Below are 13,225 nucleotides of genomic sequence, written 5' to 3' on the forward strand. Positions count from 1 at the left end.
TGTAAAACATTTCCATATTATTCATGTTGTGAGTTTACTTAGTTTTAGCAAGGCATTTGATAAAATAGAAAGCTGAGGGCTAGATGATAGAACAGTTAGGCAAATTCTGAACTGGTTGAATGGTCATGCTCAAAGAGTAGTCATTAATGGGCCAATGTTATCATGGAAGGAAATTTCTAGCAGAGTGTCTCGGGGATCTGTGTTTGGCCTATGCTGTTCTACATTACTTTCAATGACTTACATAGACATAAATGTCATGTTTGTCAAATTTGCAGATAACAATGCTAGGAGGGACAGCTAATATACTGAATGACAAAATCAGGTACCAAAAAAATGTTGACAGGCTAGAACATTGGGTCAATTCTAACAAGGTGAAAAACAAAAGGGATAAATATAAAAAAGTCTTATACTTGGGCTCAAATATTCAACTACCGAAGTATAGGACAGAGGTCTAAGAATGACCTTGGGATTTTTAGTGTACTAACAATGTGATAGGCATAGTGACAAGGAATGGACTTGAGATTTATTTATATTAGGAATTCTGGGAGAAGAAGCTCCCTCTACCAGAGCAGGTTGGCATTGGCACCTTCTCTGCAACTTATTGTCATAAAGGATTGCTAGAACACTGAGAGGTCAAGAGATTTGTTAGAACACATTGCTAGGATGTGTCAGAAATAAGATTTCATCTCAGATCTTCCTAGCTTTGAGTCTAGTTGTCTCTCCATTATAGCAGACTGCCTCTCCTGATTGTATTATATGACAACTAAAAAAAGCTAAGTTCAATTAGTGGAGTCCTATTGTCTAGAATTACAGAGGTGACAGTTCTAGCATAATTTGCTATGGTCACACTACACTTGTATATTGTGTACTTTTCTGGGTGTCCCATTTCAAGAAGAACACTGTAAGTTAAAGAAAGTTCAGAGATGGACAACCAGGATGGTGAAGGAAGGTCCTTGAGATTTTGCTACATGAGGACTGGTTGAAGGAACTGGTGATATTTAATTTGGAGAAGAGAAGACTTAAAAGTAACATCATAGCTATGTTCAATAGAATTTAAAAAATGATCATGTGGAAGAGGAATTTGGCTAGTTCTCCTTAGGTTTAGAGGCAGAATGAGAAATAATGGCTGGGAGTCACAAAGAAGCAAATTTAGGTTTGATTCAGAGAAAAATTTCCTAACTATAGAACTACCCAGAAGTGGGATGGACTGCCTTAGGAGCCCATTCAAGCAAGGACTGAGTGAATATTCCTTAGGTATGTGTTAAAAGAGATTCTTATTTGGGTATGGTCTGGACTAAATAGCATCTCTGGTCCCTTCCATTGCAAGTTCTTTGATTTCCTGACAAAGATTTAAATTATTGGATTGTTGTTGCTGTTGTTCAGTCGTTTTCAGTCATGTATGACTCTTCATGACCCTATTTGGGGTCTTCTTGGCAAAGATACTGGAGGAGGGAGTCAGGATGGAAGACAGAAACCAGGAAGTTGCCTGAGCTCTCCCCAGTTTCCCTTGGCAACAATGTTAAATCAAGCCACTAAAAGAATTCTGGAGTGACACAATCCACCAAAAAGATCAAGTGAAACAATTTTCCAATCCAAGATAACTTAGAAGGACTTCGGAAAGGTTTGTCTCATTTGGGTAAAAGGGGGGGGGGGTACAGATTAGTGCAGGCAGTGTCTGGGCAAGTCAGCAGGAGGCTTTTAGCCACAGCACAGATCAGCAACCAAGGCCCCATGTTTCTGGCTCAGCAAGCCAACCCAGGAACCCAGGGCACAAGAGTCTTGACTAGGCTGGGCCACCCTAGTGAAGTGGGCAAGCCATCAGCCCCAGAGGCCCCAGTGGAAAAAGCCAGTGACCAGGATCCTGGCCCCCAGTGCAAGAAGCTTGGGACAGTGCCCACCCCCCCACCCCAGGAACAGAGCTCAACTTTTAAAAATAAGCAAAAAAAAAAAAAAAGAGCCCTGACCATAGAAAGCTACTATGGCAACAGGGAAGATCAAAACAAAAGACTCATAAGAGGACAACAACGTCAAAATACCTACATGTGGAGCCTCAGAGGGGAATGGGAATTGGTCTGAAGCCCAAATAGTCTTCTTGGAACAGGTCAAAAAGGATTTTAAAAATCAAGAGAAGTAGAAAAAAATGGGGGGCGGGGAGTGAGAGTTATGCAAGAGAATTATATTTTTAAAGAGTCAACAGCTTGGGAAAGAAAGCACAAAAACTGACTGAAGAAAATAACTCCTTAAAAAATAGAATTGGCCAAATGGGAAAAAATACACTGAAAAAAACAACTACTTTAAAAGTAGAATTGGGGCGCAGCTAGGTAGCACAGTGGATGGAGCACTGGCCTCTTCTCCCAGTACAATCTTTTTTTTCACCCCTTAATTTTTTTTCATCATCGCATCAAAGTTGACTTATATCCGCACCCTCTGTCTAAGTATATACTTCCTTCTAACTACCCTAAGAGAGATATGGTTCTTAAGAGTTATAAGTATCATCTTTCCATGGGATGTATACTTAGCTTGTTCTGGGAGAAGAGGAAAGAAGGAGGCAAAATGGTGTAAATTATATCACATGAAGAGGCATGAAAGATCTATTACAGTAGAAAGAAAGAAGGGAAGGGGGCGAGCATTGTTTGAACTTTATTCTCATCAGATTTGGCTCAAAGAGGAAAAAGCATAGAGAAATCTATCTTACCCTATAGAGGAGTTGGAGGGGAAAGGGGAAAGAAAAGGGAGGGGGCATTTAAAGAACAATTAATTCCAATGCTATATAAACTATTTGGAAAAAAAATAGGTGAAGAAAGAGTTCTACCAAAGTCCTTATATGACACAAATAGGTGCTGATACCTAAACCAAGAAGAGCCAAAGCAGAAAAAGAAAATTATAGACCAATTTCCCTAAAGAATATTGATACAAAAATTTAAAATAAAATATTAGCAAAAAGATTACAGTAATTCATCATGAGGATAACACACTATATCCAGGTGGGATTTATACCAGCAATGCAGGGCCAATTCAATATTAGGAAAACTATTAGCATAACTGACCATATCAATAACAAAACCAACAGAAATCATCGGATTATCTCAATAAATGTGGAAAGAGCTTTTGACAAAATACAGCACCTGTTCCTATTATAAAACACTGGAGTATAGGAATAAATAGAGCTTTCCTTAAAATGATAAGTAGTATCTATCTAAAACTATCAGCAAGATTATCTGTAATGGGAATAAGCTAGCCTTTCCAGTGAGATTGGGGGTGAAACAAGGATGCCCATTATCACCACTATTATTCAATATGTGTTAGTTTGAGCAATAAGAGAAGAAAAAGAAATTGAAGGAATTAGGTTAGGAAATGAGGAAACAAAACTATCACTCTTTGTAGATGAGATGATAATCCTAGAGAATTAAGTAAAAAAACTACTTGAAAAAATTAACAACTTTAGCAAAGTTACAAGATACAAAATAAAAATATAAAATCATTAGCATTTCTATGTATTACCAACAAAGCTCAGCAAGAAGAGATAGAAAGAGAAATTCCATTTAAATAACTGTAGACAATGTAAAATATTTGGGAGTCTACTTGCCAAGACAAACCCAGGAACTATACGAACACAATTATAAAACTTTTCACACAAATAAAATCAAATCCAAACAATTGAAAAATATCAGTTGTTCATGGGTAGGTTGAGCTAATATAATAAAATAACAATTCTACCTAAATTAATTTACTTATCCAGTACCAATCAAACTACCAAAAATTATTTGAGAGAGCTAGAAAAAATAATAACAAAATGTCAAGAATATCAAGGGAATCAATGGGAAAAATGCAAATGAAGGTGTCCTAACCATATCAGATCTAAAGCTATACTACAAAGCAGCAATCATCAAAACAATTTGGTATTGGCTAAAAAATAGAGTGGTGGATCAGTGGAATAGGTTAGGAATACAAGACACAGTAGTAAATGACTATAGTCATTTACTGTTTGATAAACCCAAAGATGCTAGCTTCTGAGATAAGAACTCACTACTTGACAAAAACTGCTGGGAAAATGGGAAAATAGTATGGCAGAAACTAGACATAGACCAACATCTTACCATATACCAAGATAAGGTGAAAATGGGTACATGATTTAGACATAAAAAGTGATACCATAAGCAAATTAGGAAAGCAAGCAATAGTTTATCTGTCAGATCTATGGAGAAGGGAAGAATTTATGACCAAACAAGAGATAGAGAACATTATAAAATTCAAAATGAAAATTTTGGATTACATTAAATTAAGAAGTTTTTGCACAAACAAAACCAATGCAACCAAGATTAGAAGGAAAGCAGAAAGATGGGAAACAATTTTTACAGCAAGTATTTTTGATGAAGACCCCATTTCTCAAATATATAGAGAACTGAGTCAAATTTATAAGAATACAAGTCATTCCTCAATTGACAAGTGGTCAAAGGACATGAACAGACAGTTTTCAGATGAAGAAATCAAAGCTAATCATAGTCATATGAAAAAAAATGCTCTAAATCACTATTTATTAGAGAAATGCAAATTAAAACAACTCTGGGGTACCACCTTACACCTATCCAATTGGCTAATATGACAGGAAAGGAAAATGATAAGTGTTGGAGAAAATGTGGGAAAATTGGGACACTAATGCATTGGTGGTGGAATTCTGAATTGGTCCATCCATTCTGGAGAGCAATTTGGAACTATGCACAAAAGGCAATCAAACTGTGCATACCTTTGATCTACCAATGCAACTACTAGGTCTGTATCCCAAAGAGATCATAAAAAAGAGAAAAGGACCTACATGTACAAAAAATTTATAGCAGCTCTTTTTGTGGTGGCAAAGAATTAGAAATTGGGGGGATGCTCATCAATTAGGGAAAGGATGAACAAGTTGTGGTATATGAACGTAATGGAATACTACTGTGCTATAAGAAATGATGAGCAAGCAGACTTCAGAAAAACCTGAACGACTTACATGAACTGATGCTGAGTGAAGTGAGCAGAACCAGGAGAACATTGTACACAGTAACAATAACATTGTGAGATGATCATCTATGATAAACTTAGCTCTTCTCAGTAATACAGTGATCCAAGACAATTCCAAAAGACTCATAATGGAAAATGCTATCCACATCCAGAGAAAGAACTATGGAGTCTGAATGCAGATTGAAGCATACTATTTTCTTTTTTGTATGTTTGTTTTTTGTGGCTTTTCCCTTTTGTTCTGTTTCTTCTTTCACAACATGACTAATGTGGAAATATGTTTACACAATTGCACACGTATTACCTATATCAAATTGCTTGCTATCTTGAGGAGGGGGATGGGAAGGAGGGGGGAAGAAAAATTTGAAACATAAAATCTTATAAAAATAAACATAGAAAACTATCTTTACATGTAATTGGAAAAAATAAAATACTATTTACAAAAAGAAGATACTGGAGTAGTTTACCATTTCCTTCTCTAGCTCATTTTACAGATGGGGAAACTGAGGCAGAGTTAAGTTACTTGCCCAGTGTCACATAGCTAGCAAGTGTCTGAGGCTGGACTTGAACTCAGAAGTCTTCCTGATTCCAAGCCCAGCACTATATCCACTACACCACCTAGCTGCCTGATTGGGGCTGGACTCTAAATCCTTAGATTCAATACACTGAAATCAATCTCTAATGGGGAAAACTGAGGCACTGTAGAATCATACACAGAGCTAAAAGAGACTTTAGAAGCCATCTAGTCCAGTTTACCTGAAACTTGGAGAAATTGTGCCCAAGATTGTACAAATGGACAGAGCTTGCTTTTTAACCTGGGTCTTTGACTCTAAACTAGGTGCTCTTTCTAATGTACTGAGGTATATAGTAGTATGCTATCACTGTATTAAAAAGAACCAGCAGTCATAACTGTCCTCCAGCTCTTGCTTCTTCTCTATGTCACTGTTCCACTTGCTTTGTCCAAAGAACCAGGGACAGCTACTGCCACCACCAGAACTCACTTCAGATACCATGTGCTCTTCCCTAGATATCTTAGCCTACAGCAGGCAAGAGAAGATTATTTGGCTCCATGGTTCTTTGGGTTTAAAGTGGAACTTTTCAAAAAAAAAAAATTTAAAGGAATCTCATGGGAAAACAAAAGGAAATTAAGAAGCAGAGAGTTTCCAGAGTATAGGTTTCTTAATCTAAGTAACCTAAGTCTAGACAGGTTTTGCCAGTAGCATTTGACTTAACCACTTAACCACAATTCCTATTCTTCATCTCAACTATATCTGGGTGTGCTCTGATTTTCGGTGGAGGTTCATCTTTTCCATTTTTTGTTTTAGGCTAGTGCTTGGCCCTGGTTTTTCTAATGGCCTTCAGGGTGGCCACCGTCTTCCCTAGAACCTGTGTGCATTACACATCACACATCCAGAAGCAGACTCTTGTGTTTCTTCTTGTACCCAAGTCCAAGATTCCTGTGGAGCAGCCTAAGTTTCTGTTTTCCTCATACCTCTGCCCTCCTCAGTCACAGCTCATAGTGTCAAGCAAGTAATTGCCATACTCTGAGTACAATGGCAACTCAGGTTACCAGCTCTACTCATTTACCCCAGGTCTTCTTTGGAAGGAAAGAAAAGAAGGATAGAAGGAAGGAAGGAAACAAGCTTTTGTTATCATTATTGAAAATGCTTTATTGATATTTTTAAATCACCTACATATGCTGATATGTTTCATCTATTCTCTCTACCAGAGTTCCATCCCTTATAACAAAGAAGAAAAAGCCAGAAAAAGAAAACAGTTCTGCAAAACTGACCATCACATTGAGTTTGGTATTATATACACTCTTCTGCACCCATAGTTCCTCACTTTTCTTTTTTCAATTTATTTATTTCCAATTAGATTTCCACATTCACTTCCACAAGATTTTGAGTTCCAAGTTGAAACATTTATTAAGCACCTATTATGTGCCAAGTACTCTGCTAAGTGCTTTACAAATATTATCTCATTTGATTCTCACAACAATTCTGAAAGGTTAAGTGCTATTATTATTCCCATCTTACAATTAAGGAAACTGAAGCTGAGTGCGTTGCCCAGAGTACCCAGCTAGTAAGTGTCTAAGCCAGATTTGAACTCAAGTCTTCTTGACCCTAGGACCAGTGCTCTATTCACTGGGCCACCTAATTGCCTCTAAGTCTTTGATGACTTAGATGTGTCTCCTTTAGATGTGTCTCCCAGAAGAATGATTTTTCACCCAGAATCCTGTTATTACTGGTTTACAACATTGAAATCACACATCATAAAAATAACAATTTCCCTTGAAAGTAGAGAGGATTGTTGTTTTACACTCACCTATGCCACAGGGCCAAGCTTAAGAAAGGACAAACTCTGAACTCCTCTTCTTCTTTTGAACCTGGTTAGTATCATGGATTCCTCTTCCTTGTGGAGGTGGCTGAAAGATTTCCTTTTCCTAGTAAAGGACCCATTAAACTGCCTAAGGGAAGTCCAGGTTAACCTCTGGAGAGAGTTGTTAAGCAGCCAGTATTTGGCATGCTTGGGTAGCATTTTATCACATAAGTTGATTGCTGGTTTTTATAGATGTATCATATTTTGGTTAGGATTTTTAATTTTTGTTTTTATTTTTTAAAAACATCCATCAGCATGAGACAGCAGGCAAGAGTGTGTGTGTGTGCGTGTGTGTATTCTGGCTCTCTTGAACGTATAACAGGTCAGGCATTCTTTCCTTTTTTTCTATTAAAAAAATTAGAAAATGAAACCCTCATAGCATACATACAAATACATATGTGTATATATAATTATATATGTGTGTATGTATATATACATACATAAATACACATATGTGCACATACACATATTTCAGCAAAACAAATTCCCATGTTGGTCATATTAAAAGTATACCTCTCATTCTGCATTTTAAGTCTATCATCTCTCTGGCATAAGGTGGGTGGCATATTTCATCCTGGGGCCTCTGGACTTGTGATTTATCAATGGATTGATCCGAGTTTGAAAGTCTTTCAAAGCTGCTTTTCTCTAGAATGTCATTGTCATGATCTAAATTGTTTTCCTAATTCTACTTACTTCACTCTGCATCAGTTCAGAAGTTTTCCCAGTTTTCTCTGAAACTATCCATTTTGCCATGCCTTAGAGCACAAATTCCATTATATTCATATATCATAATTTGTTTAGCTATTCCTCCATAGGTGGGTCTTTTTTAGTTTCCAATTGAGTCTACTACAAGAAAAACTGTTATAAATATTTTTATGTATGTAGGTCCTTTTCCTCCTTCTTTGCTCTCTTTGGGTTATGGCTTAGTAGTGGCATTTGTTGTTGTTTTTTGTCATTGTTCAGTCATGTCCCACTCTCTGTGACCCCATTTGGGGTTTTCTTGGCAAATATGTTGGAGCAGTTTGCCATTATTTTCTCCAGTGGATTAAGGCAAACAGAGGTTAAGTGATTTGCTCAGAGTCATACCGCTAGTAAATGTCTCAGGCCTAGGTCATACTGCTAAGTGTCTGAAGCCAGATTTGAACTCGGGTCTTACTGACTCCAAGCCCAGTGCTCTATCCACTGTGCCACACCACCTAGCTGCCCCACAAGTGATATGGTCATAAAGTATGCACAGTTTAATGACTTTTACAAAATATGTAGGTCATCCTTTGAAGATTTCTAAGCTCTGCAGCAGCTGCTGGTACATAACTACCCCCAAGCTACTTCTCTAACCCTTCCTATAGAGTAAGAACCTACATTGAGATTGGGTTGATGAAGGCTGAGCCTTAGGCTCCACTCTCTGTGAGGAGTGCAGACCCACCTTCTTCTAATGGTCTGGGTTTGTGTGTCTGCCTTTTTGTGTCTCTGCATGGCTTTCTGGGCCTTCTACAGCTCCAAACAGATGCATGAAAAAACAGTTGCTTTGAAGATCCCAGTGGTCCAACTGGAGAAGTTGGAGGAATCTCCAAAGGAAAGGAGCCCCTTACTGGAGACCCTGGAGGAGAGGTGAGCACTTCTACCCAAACACAAATTCCCTGAGGACATACTTGGAAGAGCATTTCCCAACAGCATTTTGGGAATTACTTCCTCCTTCCTCAAAGGCTAGCCTTGAAATTTGAAGGGCTTGCTAAAAGGCCATCTGAAGTACCCTTCCCTTCCCTCCTTTACCTGAAAGACTTCTCAGCACTTTCCTCTTTCCCACACACTTCTTGGGGAGTACAAAGGACTGGGTTTCAACACCTGCATCTATCTCCTGCTGGCTTCCTTTTCCAGCCTAGCCTCAGGCTGTCTCTGGCAGATGACTTTCACTTTGAGCCGAGCAGCATCTGGGAGCAGAACATTTCTGATCTGGCTGGCTCATGGCCCTGGTTGAGCTCCTAGGGTCCTCACAGTCTTGCCCTTCTGAACTGTGAGTTTCTTGCCTACTCCCAACCCATCATCCCTCCCCCTTGACTCTACTCATTCCCCATGATTGACATTCCCAGGCCTTGAGCTTATCCCCAGGTTGCCTGATGGACAAAGAAATGGAGAAATGTTTGAGACTGGCAGGAACTTCAATGAGGACAAAGTGGGGCTTGAGGCCTTTAGCCTTCCTGAGAGCGATGCACTTAGCAGTGCTGGGAGGAACTTACTGAAGATGGCCCAAGAATCCTTGAATATTCAAATTAGTCATGCTCCCCTGCACTCATACTCATACCCAGAGAATAACTTTTATCTTCAGAGAAGCTGTCCTGGATCTCTAGAGCATAGCCAAGGCAGAATGGGGGAGCAGACTGGGGCCTGAGGAAACATGGACTTGTGAGAGAAGTCAACGGGTTTATTATCCTTAGAGTGGAATGTCTCTCTTGCAGCGTGCATCTGCCTGAAGGCCTAAAGGATGAAGACATAAAGAAAAACAGCCTCGAAGTGGTGAGTCTGGGACCCTTGTCCCTGCCTTCCAGGAGCCAAATTCCAAGGGATGGGAGAAGCAAGAACTGGGGCCTCCCCTTGACCCAGCCTGAGATGCCAGACAGCTGCTGAGGGAGCGGAGGTTGGGTTCTAATGGTTTTGCAAGTCTTAACTTCACTGACAATGATTTTGTCATTGGCTCAGTCACCAGGGAACCAGGTAAGCATCAGACTCCTATGTTATCTGGAGACTGAAGATAGTGTTACCTCTTATGTCAACACAAAAGCATTAGGCCTTCCTCACTTGATGAAAGACTGCAAGTCCAAGTGATAGCTTTAACTTGTAGAGACCTGCTCAATATAGAAAACTACCATTCAAATTTACCTTTGTCTTCCTGGTAAGTTACTGAGTTCCTTTCAGGGTATGCTACCTGGGGATCTTGGGTCTGGGGCATTCTGGCTGGCCTCTGCCACCCAAAGTCTATAGTGTTTCAAACTTACTATGTTTATTTGCAGACACCAAATAAATACAACCACCAATATCATAAGCTGTTCAAGGACATCCCCCCAGAAGAGACTGTTCTGAAAGGTGAGCTAATGATACAGTTTTGATCCAGACTGTGCGGCTGACTAGATCACAGAGAATCTCTTGGGTATTCCAATTTAGAGATGGTCAAATTAGGGACCTTTTTTTTGGTAGTCTTTGAGAGGCAATGTACAGTGGAAAGATTTGGAGTCAGGAAAAAGTCCTGGTTTTGACACTTACTTCTGACCAAGGGCCAGTCATTTTTATTCTCTGGGCCTTACGTTTCTCATATGCAAGAAGGTTTTGAACTACTCCAACAATCATTCTAGCTCAGATGTGCTAGGATTTTATGGTGCTTGTAGATGGGTATTGGTGGCTCTTGAACATTTGTTGGTCCCCATTTTTTCTAAAAATACAATAGGGTTTTTCTGAGCTAGGACATAGAGTTGAGGTCTTAAATGTTTCTTGTAAATTGCAAATGGCTTTATAAATGTGAGTTTTTGTTATTGTTCTTATTATGGAAGCTGCTGAGTTTCCTCCTCACTACCAGTTTTTCAAAGAAGGATCTTTCCTGCATAGTACCACTGTGTGAGGGTAGGGAGCCAAGGGCTGGGGCTTGGAAGTAGTGGAAAAAGGTAGAGAGCAAGGAATGGTAACACCAAGAAAAAGGCTTTGCAGGTGAAGGAACAGAGGATGATTGAAAATTGTGAATGAGGCAGGTGACTATGGAGAGCACAACCATGTAGTAGGAAGGAAGAGATGATGAGATTTTTCTGAAGTGTGCTTTGAAAAGTGTCTTGGGACAAAGGTTTCCAGGATTCTGAATGATAGCAGGCTACTTTGGGGGAATGGAAAAGTTGGGGGAGGGTTCTGGGGAATAAGGGCATTATTGCAGACAGAGAAGGGCAAGAAGTAGGGTTATGTAGGAAATGATTAAATTTTTTAATATTCTGAACTTAACAAACACCAAATTAAAACAAATATTTCCATATATTAAGTGGAATAGAGAAAGAGGACTTTACATGAAAACATGAATCTCACTTAAATACAGGTTACTTTTTTTCTTTTTCCTTAATAATACAGGTTACTTTTCCTATTTCCTTAAAAACTTCAACATGTAGCTGTCCTGTTTGTGTTTCTTTCCGGCTTGCCTTCTGGGAATTTTCAAAGGCTTCAGTAACCCTATTTTCTTTCTTTTCTTCCATTTTTGGGACAATATCTCAGTATGTCTCTTATTCTTCCCACCTTCCCACTTCCCACTAGAAAATAAAATGAAAAAATAAAAGCAAAACCCTTATAACATATTGGCTGTATCCAAAAATGTATGTGTGAAGAAATACTTAGAGATTGAAAGGATAGGAACAAAGTAGGAGAGGCTGAAGGGGAAGGTGAAGACAGGTTAGAGAGGCAGGGTCTCCTGGGCCCTCTTTCTGACTTTGTGGCATCAGGTGGGTGTGATAGGATCACAATTCAATCAACCAACAACCAACAAGCATTTATTAAGTACTTTCTCAGTGCCAGGCACTAAAATAGTCCCTACGCTCTTGGAGCTTACATTCTAGTGAGGAAGACAACATGTAAATAATTAGGAACATAGAAGATATATACAGAAAACATAGAAAGTAATCCTTGAGAGGAAGGCTGTAGCAGCTGGAGGATGGAGGGTATTTAAAAAAGCTTCCTATGGCAGCCTTAGTCATGAAGGAAATCAGGGTTACTAAGAGATAAATACAGGTAAAGGAGAGTATCCCAGGCATGGGGGATGGAGTGTCATAGAGGAGGAGAATCTGTCTTTTCCAATAGTCTTTGTTTCCTGGGAGGTCCCCTAGGGAAGTCCAAAAGAACTGAAGGCAGAAGAAGCTGTAGGATGTTTAGTCAGACAGCTGACCTCCCTGGTTCAGGGAACCAGAGGTAGGTGTGTGTGTGTGTTACATCTCAAGCCTTGGCTTAATAAATTTCATGTAGTGGCCAGGGGCCCAGGGCCTCTCTCTTTTCATACTGTGACTTATACTATGTTATCTGACTTAAGTCTTTTGTTTGTTTTGGACTATGGGTCCATCCATGTGGAATATATCTTTGTATTTCTATATTCCAGTGTGTTCCTGTGCACTCCAAAGGGATATCCTCATACAAGGTCGTCTATACATCTCCGCCAACTGGCTCTGCTTTCATGCCAGTCTCTTTGGGAAAGACATCAAGGTATGGTGGTGCTGCCCCCTTTCGGGAACTCTGCAATCTCTCTCATGTGTTACAGCTGACTGCTTGGTCCAGATAGGCTGCTCTTTGAAACCAGATGATATATTTTATGGATTTTTTTAACCTCCTCCACAGCTGAAGATATCAATAAGAATCTGTGAACCAAATGAGTGAATAGCTGTAAAAAACAGTCACTTTGAGTATCTCAGCTCCTATCAGCTAGAGAAGTATGTTAAGGAATTGAATCCTCCCTTGTGTTCTGCTTCCCCCAAAACTTTGGGATGAGAGACCCCTAGTCAGGTCCCTCTCATAGGAGAGGGCATCCCAGAGACCAGACAAGGTCTAAATTTGTCTGACTCCAAAAAAGCCCTGCAAGATCCAGAATAGATTTTGAATCATTAAAATTGGGGCTAGTTCTTGTATTCGCTAATCTTCCATGTGTGGCAACTACCACAACATTGCCAACCATGTTTTGGATTAAGCAGAATAACTAGTTCCTGGCCACTCGACTAGCCAAGATCATCCTGTGTATGTACATGGCTTTTCTTCAGCAAGGATGGAGACCAGGAGTGGGAATCAGGGAGTGTGCCTTTGGAAGTGCTAGAGTACATGTCTAGTTGTAAAGGGGAAAGGGTTG

At 39.5% G+C, this 13,225-nt stretch overlaps 2 protein-coding genes across 6 annotated transcripts in view; one reads left to right on the plus strand and one right to left on the minus strand.

Annotated features, from left to right (window-relative positions):
- GRAMD2A (GRAM domain containing 2A) overlaps nucleotides 1–13,225 on the plus strand; it is a 79,857-nt gene that overhangs the window by 48,499 nt on the left and 18,133 nt on the right. For all 4 annotated transcript variants that reach the window (XM_027859165.1, XM_027859138.1, XM_027859157.1 and 1 more), the window contains exons 3-6: nucleotides 8,872–8,985; nucleotides 9,831–9,888; nucleotides 10,383–10,455; nucleotides 12,488–12,591. In XM_027859165.1, coding sequence (XP_027714966.1) covers nucleotides 8,882–8,985; nucleotides 9,831–9,888; nucleotides 10,383–10,455; nucleotides 12,488–12,591 — 339 coding nt within the window. In that variant the 5' untranslated portion in view covers nucleotides 8,872–8,881. The remainder of the gene's footprint in view (nucleotides 1–8,871; nucleotides 8,986–9,830; nucleotides 9,889–10,382; nucleotides 10,456–12,487; nucleotides 12,592–13,225) is intronic.
- SENP8 (SUMO peptidase family member, NEDD8 specific) overlaps nucleotides 12,503–13,225 on the minus strand; it is a 45,261-nt gene continuing 44,538 nt past the window's right edge. For both annotated transcript variants that reach the window (XR_003568863.1, XR_003568861.1), the window contains exon 3: nucleotides 12,503–12,743. The gene's annotated coding sequence lies outside the window, so the exon portion shown is untranslated. The remainder of the gene's footprint in view (nucleotides 12,744–13,225) is intronic.

Source organism: Vombatus ursinus, unplaced genomic scaffold (genome assembly GCF_900497805.2).
Source record: "Vombatus ursinus unplaced genomic scaffold, bare-nosed wombat genome assembly UNPS02000749.1, whole genome shotgun sequence".
Taxonomy (NCBI): Eukaryota; Metazoa; Chordata; class Mammalia; order Diprotodontia; family Vombatidae; genus Vombatus; species Vombatus ursinus.